Here is a 24,856-nt window from a genome sequence, read left to right as displayed (position 1 = left end):
GGGGGCATATGTCTCTGTTAGTAGACCACTCTCCCGAATGCAAGTGGTTGGGTGGTCTCCATAAAGCTCTGGAGGTGGAGAACTATGCTTGAAGACACACTTCTTGGTGTGGTTCCTCTCCCATCAGTGCAGGTGATTACGCAATCCATCAGAATTTCCTTTATTGCGCTACTGCGTTATTGGGGCTACTACTGCCGTCAGACAGTCGGTCAAGTGGTCCTAGTGAGGTATGAGGGGTGGAGAGCTTACGTAGCCAGAAGACATCGGATATGATAGGGCATTTAGGGGACCACTTCCATCATTGCAATTGATCACGTTATCCTCCTGAAATTGTAGAGAAGGGGATGTTACATAGCCAGAAGACATGATTACGGGTGGTATGGTGTTCAGGGTATCACTTTCCGTTGTGCATGCGATCAAGCGCTCCTCATGAGCTTCCGGAATGGCGGGGTTTACACAGCAAGAAGACATACCGGGAGGTGAGGTGCTCGAGGTGTCACTTTCATCACAAGTGGTCACATAGTTTTCCTGATCCTCCGAAGGGGGAAAGCTGGCTGTGGTAGAAGCTACGACGCGGGTTGTGTCCAGTGTACCACTGCCGTAACTGCATGTGCTGATGTGGTCTGCACACGCTTGGAGAGGTGGGTAGGTTTCGCAGCTTGAAGAAACTAACAAAGGCGTGGTACTATGGATACGTCTTCCCTCAGTGGAGGGGATCGCATTGTTCTCTTCAAACTCCAAATGCTTGGAGCTGCCACAGCTAGAAGATAAAGCAGATGGTGTGTTCCTCGTAGAATCATTTTCACTGGTAAAAAGGAAGACATGGTCCTTCTGAACTTCCGGAGAAGAGGATCTTACATAATCAGAAGACAAAGCAGATGGTGTGGTAGTCACAGAACCATTTTCACTGGTAAAGGTGAAGACATTGTCCTCCAGAACTTCCGGAGGAGAGGAGCTTACGTAGCCAGAAGATAAAACAATGGGTGTGGTGCTCAGGGAACAGCTTTCATTGAAGCAAGTAACCATACCGCCCTTCCGAACTTCTGGAAGAGGGGGGCTTACGTGCCATGAGGACACAGGGGAGGGTGTGATGCTTAAAGAACCACATTCATCGGTGCAATCAACGTTGTGGTCCTCCCGTACTTCCGTAGGACATGAGCTTACATAGCCAGAAGACAGAAAGGAGGGCGTTATGCTGAGAGAACCACTTTCATCGGTGCCAATGATCACGTGGTTCTCGCAAGAATCCAGGGGTGGGTCACACCTAGAAGAATTAAAGAAGGGTTGAGAACCAAGTTTGACACTCTCCTCACCACAACTTTTCGAAGGCCCCGTGTGAACCACCAAAGAGAGCACAGCTGTTTCAGGGTTAATGTCATTGGAGTGTTTTGCATCTGCTTCAGAGGAAACGCACCAGTCTTGAGCTGTCCCTTTGGTATCTTTTGTGGACTCTTCTGAGATGGACGTCGTATCGGCTGTGCCGGGAGGAATAAACTTCACGTCTCCTACAGTTACTGCGGTCGATTGTGACTCTTCTGCCCGGTTTAGGAGTACTGCTGGTACCTCGCTATCGTTTTCGGAGTCATTGGGAGGTCTGCGATTGGGTAAGTCAGTGAATTTCTCCCTTTCCGTTGGCGGCTTTGGTCGCTGCAGACCCATGGCTTTAGCTGATTTCTGTAAATCAGTACACAAACAAATACATTTGTCGCACATAGATACACCATCTATCGTGACAATAGTTAATATTTTAGGACGCCTTTTCCACTGGATGCAAAGAGATGTCATCCAGGGTCGTCATAGGAGTCAAACTGCATTGTATAAGCAAATTACCAGGCAAAGAGAGTAAGGTCCAGTGCATAAGAATTTAAGAATAATTAGGTCTTGAAATTTTGTTTGAAGTGATCTAGTGTTGGGGATGATTTCAGAAGAGGAGGAAGCCTATTCCACAGCCTAGGCGCAGTAGAGGAGAAAGCTGTATCTATACTATTTGCAAATGCAAAATCTAAATCTCATTTCTTCCATGTCTATGCATAGGTGTATATTCTTGTTCCCAACAGCAAGAGATCAGATATGGGGTGGGGCGGGGGGCTTCGAGCCAAAAGATATTGAGGGCAAGCATTGTCACTTCGCCCTCCGTTGACTGGTCGAGTTATCCTTCACACTCTTTAGACGGTTTCTTGATGTATATCTACCCTCTATGGCAGCATTTCGAGCGAAACACTTGTCGTACGGAAATAGAATTGGGTAATTATAAAGCAGAATTAATAACTGCAATATGCTTCTAAAACTAAACATTTCGAGCCTTTAATCATCAGTGATGAGTATACCCTTTCAAATTTCTCTTTCTTACCAGAATCTTGTTCTCACGAAGGTCGGAGGAATCTTTGCTCCGTGTTAACCTAATGCGAATGCACACGGTTACGCAGACAACCGCCAGAGTGATGATGACGACAGGAATTAGCGCTCCTAGAATTACTATCCCGCTCTTGGAGGGGCTGCTCAGGTCAGGATCTGAGAGTGAAAGCAAAGCGAGAGGCATGCCTAGAACTAAATGATGAGTTCACTCCTGGGGCCATCTTTCTAGTCAAGCTCTGCTTAATGAAAATTGTCTCCTGTATTTCCGATTTCATTCATACTCATAAGTTATGTTTTCTCTCTAAAAAGTTAACTCAAAGTGTTCCCTCTTGTACACTGCACCTTCAATATGATATTGCTTTATAATTATGTTTCCTCGTTGCACGTTTTTTTTCTTTAAACAGCTGTACTCCATTACGTGTAATATAATTTTTCAAAGATTCGTTGTGACAAATCCTAAGTGACAAATCCAAAGAAAGAGTGTGAACTCGAAAACTATCCATATACCGAAATCAAAGATGTGTGTGTGTGTGTGTGTGCGTGCGTGTCGTTGCAGGCGAATCTAAAAGTATCCAAACATTAGGCCCAACACGCCTTTATAAAAAGAAACATCCGGCAGAAACACATAACAATTTTCATTGAAATTTGTTGAGAGTCCTCAACATGAAACCGTCACAGAATGTAATTTGCAACATGCCGACATTTCCCCACTAAAGTCATGTGTCGTATACCCACCATCAATATTCATTTCCAAGGGAGTCCCTTTAGCAGGTGGACCGGTTCCATTGTAAATCAACGCCGTGATCGTCACGCTCACTCCTTCAGTTTGATCAAGCGGTTCCAGGTCTAAGGTGTAGGAAGATGTGTTGGCGGTGTCGAAATGGGTGCCGCTTACCGTCACCATGGTAACGGTGTAGTTCAGGATGCAGTCACCGGAATCTGTGGGCCAGGGAGGGAGCCAGTTTATCAGCCACACATCGGGTCGAATCTCCCGCTTTGTTGCGTTACGGAGGAGAGACTCTTCGGTCTCTAAGACAAGAATTCAGAAGGAATACAGAGATGGAAGAAGTAGTAAAAACCGGTGTATAGTCAAATAAAATTTATGACGGGATATTGAAAATCTCTCTTTATTTCAGTCAATGACTCGAGACATAATTTGACTTGTGTTCCAGCTTGACAAATCAAACGGAGGGTTTAGGTTGCAGGTAACGGATATTTCTGAGAGTGAAAACCCACCCTGAAAATTTGTTTGTGTGAACAGAAGCACAGAAATTACAGGAACAGACCCATGAACTCCTAGCAAATCCTGACGAAAACTGAGAAGGTTGTGAATTTTTTTTCATATTAGAGATTCTGTGTTTTCGGATACGTGAGCTCTCCCTTCCCAATTGTTCTATACTATGAATTAACAAATTTTAATCTTCCAATCAGGTAAGTTTCCAATTGTACACTGACCCTTTATACAATCATCAATAGCTGAAAAAAGAGAGATTTTATTAAATTTTATCCACAGGTCATCTATCAGGCCTATCTCCATGCCTATACGACTCTGGATATTGTTATCATTTGTCTGTATTTAGTTTCATTATTCTTACTGTCACTTGACTGTTGTAGACATAGACGTCACTGTTAATTACTGCTACGACTGACATCATCTCTTAATGCCATCATTCTCTTCGCCAATCCTGTGAACGAGACATGAAGAAGTGAGCTAAGCACGTACTTCTTTCTTTTTAAATCTTCAAGATAGCCACTTCAGTATTGTCACCGCTCTACCAGGGGGAGGACCCAGTTATCAACATTACCCTAGCATTGCCAGTTACCTATTTAAACACCCGTGTCGAGAGGAACGTAGTGTTTTAAAACAGTTTTTTCAAGGCACTTTTATTTTATCATCCATGTCTTCTTAAAAAATGACAGGGTAGGTGTATTCAGTTTAATAACCTGCTTTATGCACACACCCTGTAGGTACATAATACAAAGTAAAATACAATATGACATAATACGTAAATAAAAATTCATTGTATTAGTGAAAATGACAAATGAACATCACAGGAATGAACTACAAAAAAGAAAGATTAACCAAAAGTAATACAACTTCACCCCACCCCCAACATATCTCACTCCTTTACCCCCATCTGAAGTCCCGTCCCTCCCCATCCCTAGTCCCACTCCCTCACCCCACCCTTAAAAAAGGGATATGTATGCCCTGTATGGGTTAGTGATATTGCAAGGTGAGGAATGAATCTAACATGATTTATTACAGACTGTGTATTACTCTTCTACCTTTATTTTTAAAAGTTGGAGTGAGGAATTAGTTTGCAGTGAAGTTGGAAGTTTATTAAATAATAAACTCCCGATGAAGCTGAACGAACGTTTCTGATATTCAGTACGGGGATATTGTACATTAGAAGGCTATCCGATGAGTATCAAGTACAATTAATGAAATGAACTAGTTTTAAACATTCATTGAATGAATGTTGGAACCAAATTATTTAATGGCTTTTAAGTGAGTATACGATATAAGTATAAGTGATTAGCACTGTATCTTATATGCTGTGCCCCCATTGTAGACAAGCTCTGAGAGGAATAAGGTGGTAAGTGTTCACCTGGCAAAAGTCGATCGAGCTGAAGTAAGCGACTCCGCTTGCCACCCTTGGAGTTGTTGGCATAGACGACGATCTCGTAGGAATTCCAACGGGACAGATCGGCGAGGACCACCTCAGTAGCTGGCGGCACGGGAGACGGGATCGGCTCGACCACAGAAGTCCAGTCCTGACTGCCTTTTTCCTCCGACACAGGCCGGTAGCGGATCTCATAGGCGGTAAGTATACCGTTGCGGTGCTTTTGTTCCGGCGGCTAAAATGAGACACGAATTAGGGTTCCCCTTTAAGCTTAGGAAAAGTGGCACCAGTAGCAGGACTGTGGCATTACGCAAGAATTCTCTTAAAGGGATGGTACAGTTTTGGTTAAGACGAGGATTCAGCTTTTAACTTTTTGCGAGATTACTAGAAAACACTTTTATGAAAAAGACTGTCAAATTTCCAAGGCGGGTTCTTCAGCTCAAAGTCTGTCCAAGGGTCCGCAAAGCCAGACTACGATTTCTTTTCACTCAAAAGAAAAAATCATATATTTTTTGTACATACACCCAATGAAATATAGTCCCTTCAAATTCCATGAGAAAAGATTTCATCTCCCAACCAAAATTCAGTTTGTAGAGGAATTTGTAGATTATTAGAAAACACTTTTATGAAAAAGACCGTCAAATTTCCAAGGCGGGTTCTTCAGCTCAAAGTCTGCCCAAGAGTCCGCAAAGCCAGACTACAATTTCTTTTCACTCATAAAAAACCCACCTATTTTCTGTACATGCACCCAATGAAATATAGTCCCTTCAAATGCCATGAGAAAAGCTTTCATCTCCCAACCAAAATTCAGTTTGTAGAGGAATCCATACTCAATATCTGTAGCTATTAAGTTTTTAACCAAACTGCATTTCTGATTTTTAATTAATTTTTTCTTCATTTATTTTGGTATCTTTTGTACGATTTTGTGAAGGGGTCAGGGACATTCCATTTTATTTACAGGTGTGAGCCCTATAGAACCCTATCCAACTGTTGTCTTGCGGGCAGTGGCGTATCTAGGGGGGGGGGGGGCAAGGGGGGCACGTGCCCCGGGCGCCACTCCTTGGGGGCGCAAAAAAAAAAAAAGAAGAAGAAAAAGAAGAAGAAAAAAAAAGAAAAAAAGGAAGAAAAAAGGGGGAAAAAAGAAAAAAAGAAGAAGAAGAAGAAGAAGAAGAAACCACTCACCGGAAGGGGGGGGGGCAGAAAACCAAATCAAAAAAAGATAAAAACAAAACATAATGATGACTCGGACAAAATGACAATGTTTATTGTGTTCACACAAGAATTCCATGTTATGTAAGCTGAAATACAACAATTTTCGGCTCGCTCGCTGCGCTCGCTCTCTAAATTTTACATAGAAGAAGGTGAGAACAAAATGTGATGATGGCGCGGACAAAATGACAATGTCTATTGTGTTCACACATGTCATTTTATGTTTAGCAGGCAAAATGTTTCACGGAGCAGCGGCTGCAATTTCTTTCGTTCTGAAGCGATCGCCAATTGGATCAAAGGCGCCAACGGTTTCGAAAATACGGGGGGGGGGGGGAGGCGCCAAAAAAATCAAACAAGATAAGAACAAAACGTAATGATGACGTGGAAATATACAAATTTCGGCTCAATCGCTCGTACTAATTTAGAGTATTTCTTCAAGTCCTCAGTTTGTTGGCAAAAATCGTTATCTATAAGGCCGTCACTATATATCTTGATTAGAATTGTAAGATTTGATAAGCAAAAAATGACAAGAGTTCCATGTTTTGTAAGCTGAAATACAAAAATTTTCGGCTCGCTCGCTACGCTCGCTCGCCAAAATTTATCAAAACAAAAAGGAGATAAAAACAAAACGTGATGATGACGCGGAAATATACAAATTTCGGCTCACTCGCTCGTACTAATTTAGAGTATTTTTTCAAGTCTTCAGTTTGTTGGTAAAAAACGTTATCTATAAGGCCGTCACTATATCTTGATTAGAATTGTAAGACTTGATAAGCAAAAACTGACAAGAGTTCCATGTTTTGTAAGCTGAAATACAAAAGTTTTCGGCTCGCTCGCTGCGCTCGCTCGCCAAAATTTATCAAAACAAAAAGGAGATAAGAACAAAACGTGATGATGACGCGGAAATGTACAAATTTCGGCTCACTCGCGCGTACATGGGGGCATTTCATGAAGCAATTTGTCAGATATCTCGTCTGACAAACTGTTAAAAGCTACTGAAATCCTTGCTTCTGATTGGCTGAAAGCAAATTTTGTCCGACAAGTTGTCGGACAAAATGCTTCATGAAATGCTCCCCTGATTTAGAATATCTTTTAAAGTACTCAGTTTCTTGGTATAGATAAATCGTTATCTATAAGGCCGTCACTATCTTGATTAGTTATTGTAAGATTTGATAAGCAAAAAAATGACAAGAATTCCATGTTTTGTCAGCTGAAATACAAAAATTTTCGGCTCGCTCGCTGCGCTCGCTCGCCAAAATTTATCAAAATTCATTACATTTAAATCACCCTCAAAAGACCCCTTTTAAGGGCTTGAAAAGCATATCATGTGGACTTTGCTTAAAGTCCCTATACCGGGATCGGGTTGGGGTTGAACACTATTCTTTTTCAGAAATTAGGGGCGCAATTTGCGCGCTTGCCCCGGGCGCCGTTTTCCCTAGATACGCCACTGCTTGCGGGCGTAATCTTTATGTCAGTGTGAGAAGGGCCAAGTTAAAGAGGCATTCCAAACGATTTTCAAAATTTCACATCATGTACATAAATCGACAGCTTTATGTATAAATTTCTGGAATTTCTTGTGGTCCTTGGACAGGAAAACTAATGTTCTGCAAAATCTTGAACAAATTACACTGAACAGTGTTGATGACATAAGAGCCTCACATATGTCAGAAATGTAGCGTGTAATTCCATTACTATACCGCTTGCTTAACAACTGCACCTGTGTGAAATATATGCATAACCTCTTCTTTTGTTCTGCTTGCTTGAGGCCCAACTCATGCATTCTTATGGTGAGGCTGCCATGTCATCATCCTTGTTCATTGCAATTTGTTATACATTTTGAACACAATCTTATTCCTCACCCCCAATCACTTATGAATACTGAAACTCTGTACTCAGTAAAACTAACTGATAGTTGTTCAAATGTAAAAGTCTGAAAATCAACCGAAAGTCTCCTTTCTAAGCAGGATGCTGATCCTGCACTCTAAAAAAATCCGGGTCAAAAGGGTCCGTTGGGGTCACACCCCGTTCCGGGTGAAAAATGACTTGGAATTTGGTCATGAAGACCCGGAATGGGGTTACCCTGACCCAATTATTGACTCTGAATAGGGTCATATCTGACCCCATTCCTTGTCATTTCTGACCAGGAACGGGTTGTGACCCCAACGGACCCTTTCCGGGTCAGTTATGACCCGGATGTTTTTAGAGTGTGAGATGAATACCTGAATGGTGAGAGTGAAATTTCTTCGGTCCGGATTCTCGCAGCCCAGTCCTGTTGAAGTCGGTTCCAGGATGGACGGACCTCTTGAGGGAACTGAGCCAACAATCAATACTGTGAATGTACATAAACGCGCGCGCGCGCACACACACACACACACACACACATATATATATATATATATATATATACACAACATACACTGTATATATATATATATATATATGATACTGCGTATGTCTAATTATCTGATACGTAAATATATGTAATACATTTATTTATATATTATGTATGAATATATAATTATATATATATATATATATATATATATATATATACAGACAGTATGTATATATATATATATATATATATATATATTGGAATTAAATATATAACATTTTAAATATCATTATTTGCCTAATAATCATTCGTATATTTTGCACAAAACATTTCGTGTTCACGATGCTGTAAAATGTGAATCATACAAAGAGCAAAAGAGCATAGTGATTCCAGCATACCGATCCATTCAATGGAAATTTACTTATGACGGGATTTCAGTGAAATGAATATTAAAAACAGAGAAAAGTGAACGAGTAGTTCATAAACTTTAAGACTTTAGAGTTCACACAATGCACACAATAATCTTGCCATGTACGAAAACCGAAATTACTAACCTTCTTCCGCTGTTGTAAAATTGTAGAGTGCATGCTGCGGGCTTATGGTGGAGAGGTCATTCCCGATCTCGCATCGGGATTTGATGGTGTATGCCGAGAAAGGATCGAGGTCCGTAAAGATAATTTCCCTTTTTCCCGATGTAAAATGAAGTGCTTTTCTTTCAGTCTAGTGCAAAATAGTGTATGTATATACAGAATTATATCATATATATATATATATATATATATATATATAGTAAACGAATCAGTAGAAGTAGAAAAAAAAAGAAGTAGTAAAAAATAATAAATCCTAGATTTTGAAGATCTTAAAAACGGAGCATGATCAGACGTGTTTTCATGTCTGTTTCAGAAACGGGTTTGATTAAGATCTTTTGTCACACCATGGGCACTGATGAAGAGTGTGACCTTGCCTTTCAGTATTTGAGAGCTATGCTCCGTTTTTAAGATCTTCAAAATCTAGGATTTATTATTTTTTACGGCGTTCTTCTTCTACTGATTCGTTTACTTATTATCATCAAGATGCCGAGCAGACCAATTTTCTTATTACGTTTCTGTACTGTGTACTTTTTCTGCTACTCTTCCGACTGTTGGCGATGAGGCCCTTTTCAGATTCACTGTTTTGGAGCCGGAGATTTGCCATGTCATCTTGCAGTCATGACTACGCGTCATTGGATGCGTCACTGTGGACACTGTGCGTTACCTCCATCTGTTTAGCGCGGTGACTTCTTTGAAAGGTGAGTTTCAAAATCCGTCTGCCCATGATCAGACGTGTTTTCATGTCTGTTTCAGAAACGGGTTTGATTAAGATCTTTTGTCACACCATGGGCACTGATGAAGAGTGTGACCTTGCCTTTCAGTATTTGAGAGCTATGCTCCGTTTTTAAGATCTTCAAAATCTAGGATTTATTATTTTTTACGGCGTTCTTCTTCTACTGATTCGTTTACTTATTATCATCAAGATGCCGAGCAGACCAATTTTCTTATTACGTTTCTGTATATATATATATATATATATATATATATATATATATAAAGAGAAACAACAATTGATAAGAGAAGAAAAATCTCGAATTCAATTCAGGAATATGAACACTTTTTCAGAAATTAAACACACACACACACACACACACACACACACAGACAAACACATTGAATAATGCTGATTGATGCCAATGGGATATTAAAGCTATGCAAACAAAAAACGAACATGGAACATGGGTAGATTGTGGAAACCCCGGTCATCGTGGTGCACATAATCATCAAATAGGTAAAGATGCGTTCTACAATTAAAGTTGAAGATGTTCTGATGCACATACCGACATAGTACATCAGCAAAAAACTCCAAAAATATTCAAAAAAAGCAAAGCATGAAGCATCGGGGATAAAATTACGCGGATTCTGTTTGAGGGGATTGCACAAACCAACTAACTTAAGAGAAGTAGGGAGCTTTTTTTTCGAAGTCATTGCCAAGAAGAAATGTAACTTCTTGATCGCATAAATAAAACCGTTAGCATATCTGGAAAGCATTAACATGGTTAAAGGGGTGTACGTCACGAGACCGACACCCACGAGTCATACAGCCCACGAGTCATACAGCTCACAAGTCATACAGCCCATGTGTTATACAGCTCACGAGTCATACAGCCCATTGGTTCGACACTAAGCTAACAAGGCCCACGAGACTGACACATTAAGTCCTCTGTTGTATCTGTCGAACTCTTTGGCTGTTTTTAGTTAGTGTCGAACTCATTGGCTTTATTTGCCTAGTGTCGAACTTATTGGCTGTATGACTCGTGAGCTGTATTTTTAACGCATGGACCTGTATTCAATGTCGAACTCGTGGGCTGTATGACTCGTGGGTGTCAGTCTATTGGGATGACCCCGGTTAAAGTACCTGATTCACGAGCAGTCCGGAAGCGTTATATAGAAGTGCTACGCATTCAACGCTGTGTGTCAGAATCTCGTCCATCCCCATGTACAGCTGCTCCGTTTCCGACGCGCTCACCAGAGTACCACTAGGAGTATCTTTCAGATGTGTTCCAGGACCACGAACCAAAATGTTAACACTTCTCGAGGTCACTTGATCTTCAAGAACATCCAGAGGTCCCACTGTGACACAAAAGAGGGGGGAATAAGGCTTACCAACCTGAGAAAGGCCGTCTTAAATGATTATGAGCGATGAACACTGGAGCCTTGTTTATAATAATTATTGTGTTAAAATTTTCAAGCTCTCTAATATATCATGTTAAATAACAAACACTTACTATACCAACTATGTGTTTCTTGGAATACAAAGGTTTCAGAGTTTTGTATACAAATGATACATACACGCAGGATATAGAAAACAACACATATTTCGGAGCACTTGGCAAGAATAAAATAAGAGAAAATAATTCAATTGTAATGAATACAGCATACACTTTGAAATCAAACTTGTATATCTTTTTGAATGTTGACTTTTAAAAGCGCACATTCGTTGCCTCTGATCGGAAAGGTCTATTTAATTGTGAAAGACCTGGAGATAATAGGTTTATCATGAATATGACTATCATCATTCTAAAGTCAAGCACCAGCCTGCGATTGGATAAATATAATCACGTGATAATATTACTTTTCATTACGTTATGCGTCCTGGTACCCTGACAATGTCGGGACAACGTCCGGAATACAAAATTATCTGGTAGGGTTAAAAAAAAAAATCTCCGGACATTGTCACGATAACTCTGCTTCGAAAGCCTCTATTGAAACGGGGCTTATACAGCTGCATAAAGTTATATCCATGAGCTTATAGCTCCGCTTTGTTGGCACTACTGGTGTATACCGATGGGAAATTACGTAGACTACCAAGTTGAAAATGGAAGTTGAAGAGATAAATAACTCTAAAATTGATTAGACTATACCATATAACAATACAACAGATTATGAATTTAGTAGCAACATATACATTCCACACTCTCGGGGATGGAACATCCTGTACCCCTCCCCATACCAGCCATCATCTTGATGAAATTGTAATGTACTGTTATCTTGCAGTTGCCTCCTTACCGGTGATATATTTATAAATGTCTGGAAATGATGTGTCACATATTATGTTTGATCCATTCGATAGTCTCAACCTCACAGCTGAAACTGACGTTTCGCAGTCTATCAACAGTCTATTTCCGATGTGGCAACCTAGACTTTGGGTTTCACACAAAAAGTCGACTTTGTAACGTCGCCCTGTGCTGTAAAAGAAACACAGTACATAATGCCAGGGTGAAGAGTTGGTCAACAACAATAGTAGCGATAATGATAATGATTACGATAATGGAGAAATGTAATTTGAAGCAATTCGACGTCAAAGTATCTTTTTTTTCAAACTTTTTAGCCCTCCATGGACTATTTTATTATCTCAATGTCAACATAATACAAACCCAAAATATTCAACCATAATCTATTTTTCTCTTAACATTTCTCTCGTTAATATTTACACAAACGAATGTTGGAGTGACTGTCACTTTAAACTAAATTTGTTGAGAGTACCCGATACAGAATAAATATATCTCTCATCTGCATAATATTCAATAGTTTTTTTTTTCTTCATAGAGTAAACCTAGGGACTTTGTTTTTTTTTACTTTTGTACATACAGTTGTTGCTTAATCAAAATCACAACAAAATTTAGAGCATCATTTCTCTTTTTCTTTAAAGCCAAAAATATTATTTTCCAGACGTCAAAGCATCTTTGTTCAGGCTAACATCCTCTGTCTTGGCTGTGCAGACAAAATTTAAAATAGGCCTACAGAGGTATAGTTCTGATTGTTACTTCAGTGAGACTTGACAACGAGTGAAGTAAACTTTCAAAAAAGTAAAGGGATGCTAACATGCTAAAATGATAAATTGTGTATTCAAATATAGTATTTAGTATATAATATATATATGATATATTATATATAACATAATATAGTATTCAATATATCATATGGCTGTGATAGTACTTCTTAAAGCACACACACAGACACACATTCACAACACACATAGTATATACGTATAATGTATGTTTGAATGTATACCTTATTAATTCCGTCCATTAATTTCTTCATTTCAGACATTTATTCATTTATCTTTTCATTTATTCATTCAATTTACAAGATGGTAATTTGATGGATACCTACCGGTATACTCTGCTTAGCGTGTAGGTAGTGTTCCCGTTACCAGACATATTCCATGTTGCTGTGAAGTTCACGTTGTCACCCATGATCCTGAGCCCACAATCGCTGCAACAAACTAGATATAGGCATGAGGGCAAGAAAGAGATTCAGAAAGAGAGAGGGGGAGAAAGGGAGGGAGGGAGATACAGAAAAGTTTGGTAAAGTATTTATTTCCCGTAAAATGATAGACAAACAGAAAAAAAAGGAACTCGGATGAAGTGCCAATCTTCACCTTTGTCAACACGACAAATCTGACCTTCTATGGAGTTCATACAAAGACTACAAACATAATTATTTTAATTAAACAAATACACAAACAAAATCAAAACATAAAAGTACATCAAGAAAAGCTTGATTGATAAAGAAATGTTATTTTCGCTGATAATATTGACCGTTTCAAAATGGCGCACATAATAGGAGCAGACAGATTTTTACATTGTTCATGGAATAAGTAATTATAGCAAACCACACCCAACACACATACACATACACACACACACACACAAACAAACAAACACACACACACACACAAACACACACATACACACGTACATAATCACATAGGAGGAAAGATCATGGTATAGCAACATCAATGTCGTCATCAAATGCTGTAATGTCTGCCTCATGGCATTTCTCTTTGTTTTGTTAATCCCGAAGCATTTCTACTTTCAGTTGATTATCCGCAGATTGATACATTTAAGAACACTATATGTATACAAGCACACGTGTCTCTATTTGAAATGAAAGTAAAATGTATTATGAAATGTAAATACGCAACTTGAATTTGAAGAAACTTTCCATGAGTGTTGTTTGTTTGTTTGTTTGATAGATACTTTATTTTCTGCAAATCAATATACATAAGTTACATAATCATGAACATGTGGAAAACATACAAAGTAAATTTAAAACTGAGTCGTTTGACTTGCATAAACAGCGATATAAAAGGAAATTAATGATGTAATATACAGTATGCATGTCTATGCAGCAGGGATTACAATAACAATTGTAGTTAAGAAGCGATTTTGCAAAGGGCCGCCATTGTAAGCATTGCTTGAAAGGATGGCCGGCCCGAGGAAAAGGTAGGCACGTACTAGATTCGTAACAATACAAATTCTGCTGCGAAGATTGCAGGGGAAAATAAACTCTGATGTGTGATGGTGGTGAATGCGCGTGCAAGTGTAAGATACACTTGACGTGCCCTTGTGTAGTGTATCTTGACCGTGAAGAGAAAATAATCAGAGGCGCGGGGGAGGGGAGGGGGGGGGGGGGCTCAGGGAGGGGCACTTAAACGGACTGTATAGTTTCGGTTGAGACCTAGTTTCAAGTTTCTAACATTTTTTGGTGATGTAATGAGAAACCTCTTATGAAATATGGAAGAGCATGTAATTCTATGAGGAATTCAATGTTTATTTGATGAAAATTGGTTTTGAAATGGCTGAGATATCCAAAAAGGAGCGATTTTAATGAAATGTGGGACCCACACTTTATTACGATGGCTTTGTTTTACTTTGTTTTGGGGTGTTTCAGTCATTCCAAACCCGATTTTCATCAAATAAACTTTGAATTCCTCTTAAAATGGTATGTTCTGTACTATATCATAAGTGTTTTCGTGGCATCTCGCAAAAAGTTAAAAGCCCAATTGTCATCTCCACCAATACTGTATCATCCCTTTAAGCCATCAAAAAAAAAAAATCTGTAAAAGCTGTAGTTACTTTCACTGCAAAATGCCAGTGAACACGCATTAGCCTTCTGCACTGAATCCGAAAGATCGGTCATTCAACAAAATAATATAACTATGCGCACAACGATGTGCGTGAGATGGCAAAAGTTAATGTTAACTTTTCACGCGATAATAGTCTTTTTTTTTTCAATCCTGGGGTACCGATGGCAAGAAGGCGTAAAAACGGAACTGACAAGTTTTGTTCCGTAACATATTACCAAAAAGTTACAGACAGGTCAACATTTCTTCTAAAACACAGCTTAGAGATATTAGAATCAAATCAAATCAAATCAAATCAAAATCAAGAACCTGTCCTTTGGTCCCCATATAAAAACTCCAAGGAAGAGCGGCTTGGACGCACACGCATCCCCCATTTAATTTTGTGAAGGTGCCACCTCTCTAAGGAATTCCTGGATCCGCCCCTGATCATGCTGATGCTAAAAAAAACTTACGCATAAGTTAATCTAAACAAAGTTGTTTCGTAAGTATCTGAGTAAGTAAGTAAGTAAGAGATTCCACTCCTTCTCTAACATCTCCCTGGCTTATCTTATGTAGTACTGTATACTCACCTAGCGCAATGTATCCTAAAACAAGAACGACGAATAGACCATGGTCGTACAGTGGTCCATCACGGCGAAATCTTCCAGTGGAGACGAGGCGCAGCGAGTGATGTGACGTCATTTTGAAGTCGCGTCGCAAGATCTTATGCAAACTGGATACACTTCATCCCCTGCGATATCGGATGAGCCAAATGTTTACTTTTGGTATATGTATATGAAATAGAGCATTTTCGTGATGTACTAAAATTCATGAATATTTCTTCTCCCATCGTCAAGTAAAAGGAACCGTCTCACTCCCCTGCTGGGGCAAGATGTGTGCTTGTGAAGTTCAACTTTTTGAACAGAGCATGCATTGAATCTAAAAGCATAACCAAACGGTGTGTAAATTAACCTGACCAGTTTCTAATGCGGTTTTAAAAGATCATTGTACGCCATTCAGACAGGAAGACCGTATATATACGACATATCAGCTAGTGACAGGCTCTTCTCTGCTGTAACGATCGTCTCTATTCTGAGTAACTTTCTACAAAATCATAGACTCGATGTCAAATTCTTTTCCTTACTTGTCAGAGCCATTCTTATATCATGTACTTCCATATTACATATCTCCTAATGTAGGCCGCCCCCCTAACATATCCCTATCATAATTACCCCGTTGATGACTGTGGTGAGCCTTCAAGAATGGTATCACAAAGAACATTTATCATTTAGACACATTGATCAGTCTATTCAAAAGAGAAAAGTATACGTGCGATTTTTGTTTTAGAAAGCAAAAGCTCTCCTCTTAAAGCAATGATTGATGACAGAAATTTGTTCAACAAAGGGCAATATCACTTCCATGGCTTTAACGGATCCAGACTATACATTTTGCAAATACGTTTTAACTTGAAGTCACAATACCCTGATTATGCACTTTATGTGCCCCTCCCCCCTAAAAAAGAAGGAATTTTACTATTATCCTACATTAATTTTCTACTATTTTTTCTTTTCAGATTATACACTTATCATAATTATGGATATTTCATACAATCTGGAAAGAATTAGCCATCCAACCGAGATTCAAGCGACATATCTGTCCATCACTGGTAAAGTACAATATAATAAAAAAACAACAATATTGGAATGCACCCGAATCCCCTAGACTGATATTAGCATGCACGTTTTCATGTTACTATAATAATTTAGAAAAAGACATCGCATCGAAATAGTACTTTATCAATGATCGACAGATCTGATGACATCATTGGCAGAATATCGGTTTGCAAAGCTGTTTCTTTTTTTATGTGGGCCAATCCAAGAAATTTGAAGAAAAACATTAGAAAATGTTATAACAAAAATATATGGCAGGTATTCATCAATTCAATTGTGTGGTGTTCAGAGTATACAAATATCATGGATCAACTCAAGTCAATATTCACTTGCATTGAATTGCGTTCTTTAAACAAGCTTGATGACCAAGGGCTATTGTAAGTCCAAAAAAAAGGAAAAGAAAAGAAAAACCCATTCTGATGGTGCAAGACGTGACATAAATAGTGGTTAAGCAGATGAGTATGATGTACACCTTTAATTGTTTGACGCATTACATCAATAGAGTTCGTATTACAAAGACGTGAAAGTGTTAGTAACAGTTGTAGTACTTTACAGTGCCAGTAGAAATCGAGTGTGATGTAGGTCTACTCACTCACTCTTGTCTCAGGTGTGCGTGTGCTCGCGCAGTGGCTCTCACCGTGCGTTGCTCTGACCACGACCGACTGGACTGCGAGCGCGAGTGAGCGATGCGAAGCCGAGTACGTCATTCGATCATCGCTGAAACATGAAGCCCTCCTGGTAAATACTTTGCTAAGTCAACCAAATCAATTCATGGAGTTATTGGATGCACCAATCGGCCGCCAAGTAGGAAATGTGCATAAGCTGCTTCGAATAGAGCACCACTGATTGGTCGATCTTTGCTCCCAAATTATGGGAGAAGAATGCCACGATCCCGTGGCGTCAGTTTGGTATTAAAGTCAGACACATTCTGCAGAGAGGCTCGACTCCTCAACGTGTGCCGAATGGTATCCTCACAATTGGTGGTCAGTGTTCAGTGGTGATCTGCGCGCCTTTCACAACAGGAGGGCCTGTGACAAAGTCTAGTGTGTTATCACCTGTGCGTCTAAGGACTTTTTATTGTTGTTAGTCTGAACCAATCAGCGAAGTTGGCTTTCTGGCTCCACCCACCAACTAGTCTGCTTTACAGCCGAAGTTTAATAATGGAGCTATATGAAGTAGCTCCATGATTCAATAAAATCCAGGGACTTGTCTTAAAAGCATAGCGCAACTTGAATTGATTTATAAAGAGGTTTATTAGTTTGAGGTGTCACACTATTGAATGATGTTCAAGAGTTAACATAGGTCAGTGTCCCAAATTTATGTTTAAAAAAATCCGTTTAAAATCCTTACTCTTCACACAACATAAGACATCACGATAGAACAGGGTAAAATCCATGTTGGCCAGAGAAAGGAGGTGTACCTACTTGGACCAATTAAGGTTTAAGCAATGGAGATCCCTATAACTGTGATTATTCAAACAACTGTCAGTTCTCCATTGATGCACAAAATAATTCCACTGGTGCATTATGTGTCTTTGATGATCGGGGTTCGATGCCACCTTCTTTCTGAGCACTCTGAAGAATCATTTTGAACGCTGAAATAACGTCGGCTATATTTGCTTGTTTACTCATTAAATGAAATTCAGTCAAATTCATTCAAATTCATGAAATACGTCGATGTAGGGCAATTTGTCAATCAGTTACATGAAATGAAATTTCACTTAATGATAGAGCATATGAAACAAAAGTAAATCCTGTCTAGAAACAAAGGCAAAAGTGTAAATCTGAGTTGTATGTCACGGAAACATTTGAAACTGTATATGCTCTCGCTGGAAAGCCAACTTTATCATATTTCCGATCAGTCTGACAAATGAAACTGATATGGTATAATCTTCAAGCATAGTTCTTTATTCATGTGTATGTTTGATTGATGTGCATTCATGTAAAGTGGAGTATTTTTAGATTATTTATTCAGTTTTGACACAATCTTTATTCGCATATACCCATGTCTGTACCTGTATGTGCCACTCGTGTTTTATACAAAGGGACGACGAAAAGTAAATACCATCATAAAAACATACATCTTCCTTAATAGAGAGTGACTAGTCGTGGTGCAATATGACACATGAATCATCGGTCTTCCTATCTATGGGCAGCTCCAGTTTCGCACATCATACTGCAAATATTTCTGAGTGGCGGCATTTAACATGGGATCAAAGGGAATAAAATTGTTGTTCCTCCATCTATGTAACCTCCTTGCTTGGACAGAGCATACAATGGAATAGCAATTTGATAAGAACCAGGTGGTTCAATAGATGTGGATCGCTATTTTCTATGATTGAAGTTATTTTCCGAACGGTCACGAAGTATACATGCATTGTTCCTCGTAATTATTGTACATTATGTTGTTATGTATAATTTATTTCATATACTACATGAATCTTTTGTAAACGTTTGGATAATTTCATTTCATGATATGTATACTTTGTACTATGTTAATGATCTTCGTTGATTGGAAATAAACTATGATTGAATTGAATTGATGGAGTCACAACAGTCTTATCTCCTTTGATCCCATGTTTGATGCCGACGCTCAGAAATATTTTGAAGTATGTGTCAAACTTGATCTGCCCCACGGATTCATAGGATGACGATATTGATGCTTATGTGTCATTGCATGGCTAGCCACTTTCTAAGGAAGGTATGTCTTGACGGTAATCAATATTCGCCGTCCCTTCTCGTAAAAGATGAGCTGTATACATAATACTGGTACAGACAAGGGGATGCGCGAACAAAAAAAAATTGCACAATGATCGATGAAATGAAAATCCAAATTACTAGACTTTGTGCTCTAAACGATGAAATGAATGTACCAAATTCAAAAGAAAAAACCCCACACCATTTGCAATGGTTTGAATAAAATTATTCAAGTGAAGGAAATAAGGAAAGCTACAAACGTTCATATCATACCATCTCGTGTAGTTTGTCTTCTTTACCTGTATTTAAAGTTTTATCTCAAACACATGTATGATATCTTACTTATCTCTTGTCTACAGTGACAAAGACAAGACATCATTACGAGTTGACAGGAGTCATTGTACAACTGATTTGATAGTCATAAGTCATTTTAACACATGTACAAATTTTAAAAGTAAAAAAAAAAGAGAAAAAACATGGGGTGGAGCTTACAGAACCTGGTATTGCACTTCTCTCCAGGATCTACTCACGATTTACCATACTCCTAATAGATCTACATAGTACGTATGCATCATGAAAGCGTCTCTTTTCGTGTGTATATGCCTGCCTGTGATTGATGGAAGTGTCGCCCTTTGTTGATAAGCATTGTATTTCAATGCTCTGCCTTGTAGTGTTATGACGTGGACGATTTTGAAAATGTTTTCAAGTGCTTCCCGCTGATCCACATCATTCTTAATGTTTTCTTTACAACTGGACTGTGTAGATTATGTATATAGCGTGTTTAATAAATGATGAAATAAAATTAATAGAAAAAACAAACACTCAAATGATTGCAAACTCTCCTCAAAAGACAAGATCGAGACTTACAGGTATCATACCCTCGCCAGGGAAGGACAATTATTTTGTTTATTCTACCTATAGCTGCTGCCCTTTCACCCAACAAAGGACACTTCAAATTTTCATCTGGGGTAAATTTGGCTCACTCGAAAGGAGCTAAACTGAAACGCTGGAGAGAAAAAAAAAAGATGCATGTATTCATATCGTGTGATGGGGAAGGCCTCCGGTCCTTAAGAGGAAAGCGAAAGATACACGCACTTGACCCAAACAAAGTTTGTTGGATCTAACGATATGCATGTGTCTCGTCTGCGAGTTAGTGCAGGAAAACCCCAAAACGCAAACTGCATCGAGAATATTCAGCTTAAAGTAATATCAGGTGATCACAGATTTTCCACCGCTATGCGTCTCTTTGTTCTCATGGTTTTTTAGCAACAAAAAAAAAGAAAAAGAAAAAGAAAAAAAGGCGTGACCAGCAGTGATTGAGCTGCTGCTGTATTTCATTGTTTACAGGCATGTTAATATTACTGTACATGTCGTACATGAATATACAGTTATACCTATTATAACTCGACATCGGATTAGCCGAATATCGCTTAACTTGGAGGAAAAAACAAAAGTCTCCATTTTCCATATGTATTTCTTGTTTTTCTAGTAGAACCACGTTCTTCAGTCACTATACTGATTTGATTTATGCGAGGTTTACTGTATTATAAGGACATCATTAGTGTGTGGCACCTAATCATCGCCTGTGCAGTTTGCATTGCTGACATGTTTAAGAATTGACAAACGTATGTGGTTGTGGGGGAGACATAAGCTGGAAAAAAAATAACGAAGCTATTTTATCTCTCCAGTTCTGAAGCTATATTGAGAATGTGATGTTACAAAGCGTAAATCAGTTCGTTGTGTGATGAGCTTAGGCTAATTAAATGTGGGATGTAAGTTAAGACCAAACAAAATTAATCGTATTTTATTGCAATGAAGGCTATGTGAGATTAAACGAAGCAAACTGAACCGTAGAAGTTGTCTCACCTCTCTGGTTTTTGTGATATTGGACAGAACAGGGAATATGACATTAATGCTATTTTATCATCCCCATGTTATCAGGTTACTACTCCAAACACATTATTCAAAATGAATTTGATGATTATGTCATCACCTCACAACTTCACGTTTTGTGCACAGAAATGATTTACAAATTTATGTTAGTCAACTGACTGACTTATGTGCTCTTCTCCCTTATCATGCTTATGAAAGTTTTCACTACTGGCTTACAGCAACGATGCAATGATCTACTGTTATTTCAATCTTATTTAAACATCAAAGATTTTAGGACCTAATAAAAAGGTAAAGATAACATATAGGCCATATGGGAATGCAGACTTCATGGGCGATACAAAAAAAAAAAAGGTGAGGGAAATTACGTCCTATTTTGGCTATAAAAGTGGAACACATAACAGTATGCTTACACGTTAGAAGGCGGCTTATACACATTTGGTTCATTAACTACTATATGAAAACCAAGAGTGTGCTGTGCTTACAACAGAAGAGTGAACCCGTTTTATTTATTGTTACTGCACTTGGGTCGACTATATCAGAACTGAAATTGCTTATCTTTTGGAACAATAACGAAGAGTGGTGTTGCGTGCAAATCCATCGAAAGGGAAACAAAACAAAGCTTGATTATTATGCAATCAAGTATATGGATTCTGTCTGAGGAGCAGCCTTGTTGCATCACAGTCCATGGGTTCCTTTTGAGGGTTTACGCGTGGGTGTTACAATGATAACTCACTGTACTTATGTTAACATGAAACAAATCATTTTTTTTCCAGAGTTCCAGAACGACACGCATATATGAATGCCTATGGAGTTTTTGGCGTGCATGAGAGAAAAAAAAGTGAAGTACTCGTGACAATAAATAATTAAATTGAATTGAATTGAATTGAACTGAATTGACGTGAATTGAATTGAATTGAATATAGCACAGCATGGGCGTTAAAGAACCACATCAATCCACTGCTAGTATCTTCCAAGGAGACTATCATGGGAAGACCAAATCCTTACGTCGCTATCACATATCAGCTCTCAGCTTCATCTCAAGTATGCTATCAAATTAGTATCTACTTGCTCAATCTGAAAGTGTTTGGCACCCCCGAACGAAGTCACGAAGAGAAAGAAGGGGAAAACAGATAACAACAACAACAACAACAAAAATGCCTCGAAAAACAAAAATGATTTTTTTTTGTTCTGATCGGTATACTGTACGCCAGTTTGCGAGTAGAGTACCCAATTACGCATATAGACAGTTTATATAGACAATTACAATTTATGAATGTTTCTTTTCCTGTAACGCAGCGTAGTAACTAGTCATTTTATTCAACTGCCCCCTCCCTTTAAGTTCCATAGGTAAAAGTTGTTGCTAGGTGGGCAAGTCTCATGCTAGCTTTGTAGTAACATTTATGAACAAAGCATGCATAAAATCTAAATGCATTACAGAACCTGTCCATTCGGACATTTCGCGAGTGGTTGAATTCGCAATGTAAAACCACGGCGACGATATGAAAAAAAAACACCATTATTGTCCTTTCAAAAAAGTTTATGGCTATTTCCCACCCTGGAGGATTCTAGTGTACCGCGCTTTTGCTTTAATGGAGTCATAATTTTCAGTATCACTCCAGAGAAGTCGAGGAATATGATGTTTCGTAAAGTAAGAACACCGCAAAATTATATACTCACGTATTTTTTGGACTCCATACTTCCATTGGCGTTCAGGCTAGAATGGCTCTCGCTTCTCTGTCGATGTTGATGATGTCTCAAAGTTATGTCTCGGTAATTTTTCCCAACTTTATTTCTATAACACTTCAGGAAATTCTGGTATTTCCCAAAGATGTAACTTTTAATTCTATGATAATCATATCTTATACCTCCTTGTTTTCACCTCATTTCAGCTAATAAACACACGTTCTTTTTGAAGTATAGAAACAACAAAAACACACACACACAAATCTGATTCTTTTTTTGTACTTCTCCTAAATTACTCATATTACCATTACTATAAGCATGGCGTTTAGAGAATGATGGTTCGTCTCTTTGTATCGAGGTCGATTATGTCCCAAAGTCATGCCTCGGTAATTATTCCCCACTTTATTTATTTCTATAACGCTTCAGGAAAATCTGGGATTTCCAAAAGACGCAGCTTTTAATTCTAGGATACATCTAATATTTGTTTATTATTGTTTTCCTCTCATTTCAGCTGATAAACCCACGCTCTTTGTTTAGTATGGACATAAAAGAAAACATATCAACGATCTGATTTTTGGATACTTTTGCTAAATTATTCAGATTATCATTACAAGGCATGCTGCTATCATTATTCTTTTCACAGTTGGCATCCTTGATCGATATTTTCATATTTACTCTATTCAAGTAGAATGTCTCAAGGTCATTGTGCTTGATAGTACGTGTACCTGTATCCTCATTGTTTCCTCCTTTGTTCTCCCTTTCTTATGCCCGGTTACTTTTGTTCGGAGAACTAAACCTCCATTGTGTCTGTATAGCAGGTTGTCCGGTGGAAGAGCGTTCTTGAAATGCATGTACACATACGAAATAAAGAAGAAATAACCGAGAACAAGGAAAGTGTGAGCGTGTATGTGTGTGAGTGTGTGTGTGTGTGTGTGTGTGTGTGTGTGTGTGTGTGTGTGTGTGTGTGTGTGTGTGTGTGTGTGTGTGTGTGTGTGTGTGTATGGGAGAGAGAGGGAGATAATTCTTTGTTTCATGCCCGTGCATGGTTTGACCGGTGTACTACACACGAGGCCAAATTTAGCTTTGCACTAAGAGGGTATACTTTCACTTACGAAAGGTAGTGTTTCCACATGCTTTAGAAAGCAATTAAAAGCAAGGTACTATAAGTAGTCTTTTATGTGATGAAAGTCCACTTCCACTTTGAAAGTATATAGCCAGTAAGTGGCTATTTAGGTAATCTGAAGGACAGTTTCATACAGTTCCTCTCATTTGTACATGATCATTCCAAATGTAAGAATTCGAGTCTAATTGCACTGGACATACATAATTGGTATCTACCAAGGCTGATTCACTGTCATCGCATTTTTATAGAAACGACACATAGGGTTAAACTTTTGCGTGTGAACATATCCCTACATTAGTCCTCTTTTAAAATCTTGATTTAAAAAAAAAAATCAATTTTATATAGACGTGCTTCCCGTGAATCATTAAAGGAAAATCTATCCCTATCTATGCAGAAACAACAGTAGAATACATTAGTGAAGTTTGAGAAAATCAGAACGGTTTCTGTCAAAAGTTATGAATTTTCAAAAAGTTTGGGCTAAAGTCATGACTCATTTACCCGAGTTGGAACTTCTATGACACGTAGTATGAAATATTAGTTCGTGCGTGTTTAAACGAATGAACCTGAATTAACGCCTATTCGATTTTAGTTTTCTTCTGTAATTGTCACAGAGGATTACCCAAGACAGGTTCATGTATAAAGAATCATAGTATCACAAAACCAACAAAGCACTATTATCTCGATCAAGCGATACGGTCACGGAATGTCCAAATCTTTCTCTCTCTCTCTCTCTCTACAATGGAAACAGGTGCAATCAACAGCACGGTTCAATGGTAAAGTACCCATGCATTTGAATATCATGTTAGCGTTCTTTGTCTACGGCTCGT

At 38.6% G+C, this 24,856-nt stretch overlaps 1 protein-coding gene across 1 annotated transcript; it reads right to left on the bottom strand.

Annotated features, from left to right (window-relative positions):
• Nucleotides 1-219: 219 nt before the first annotated feature.
• Nucleotides 220-11,270, bottom strand: LOC139722381 (uncharacterized). Its single transcript, XM_071633689.1, has 7 exons — nucleotides 10,972-11,270; nucleotides 9,078-9,243; nucleotides 8,408-8,499; nucleotides 4,965-5,214; nucleotides 3,091-3,384; nucleotides 2,351-2,511; nucleotides 220-1,674 (listed from the first exon to the last, which is right to left on the bottom strand). Exons 1-7 carry the CDS (start codon nucleotides 11,050-11,052, stop codon nucleotides 220-222), a joined length of 2,499 nt encoding a protein of 832 aa, XP_071489790.1. The 5' UTR covers nucleotides 11,053-11,270.
• Between the last annotated feature and the right edge of the window lie 13,586 nt (nucleotides 11,271-24,856).

This window comes from Diadema antillarum, unplaced genomic scaffold (assembly GCF_040938485.1).
Source record: "Diadema antillarum isolate AM-2024a unplaced genomic scaffold, OU_Dant_1.0 scf00000164, whole genome shotgun sequence".
NCBI classification, from domain to species: domain Eukaryota; kingdom Metazoa; phylum Echinodermata; class Echinoidea; order Diadematoida; family Diadematidae; genus Diadema; species Diadema antillarum.
Note: the sequence above shows the minus strand (reverse complement) of the source record. Positions and strands in the feature narration are given on the sequence as shown.

Excerpts from the sequence above, each read along its gene's own strand:
- LOC139722381 (XM_071633689.1), bottom strand. The coding sequence starts at position 11,052 with ATGGGGATGGACGAGATTCTGACACACAGCGTTGAATGCGTAGCACTT. Across the intron at positions 8,500-9,077 it reads TTTTACAACAGCGGAAGAAG|TTCCCTCAAGAGGTCCGTCC; the intron begins GTTAGTAATTTC and ends TTGTTGGCTCAG. Across the intron at positions 1,675-2,350 it reads TTCGTGAGAACAAGATTCTG|AAATCAGCTAAAGCCATGGG; the intron begins GTAAGAAAGAGA and ends ACTGATTTACAG.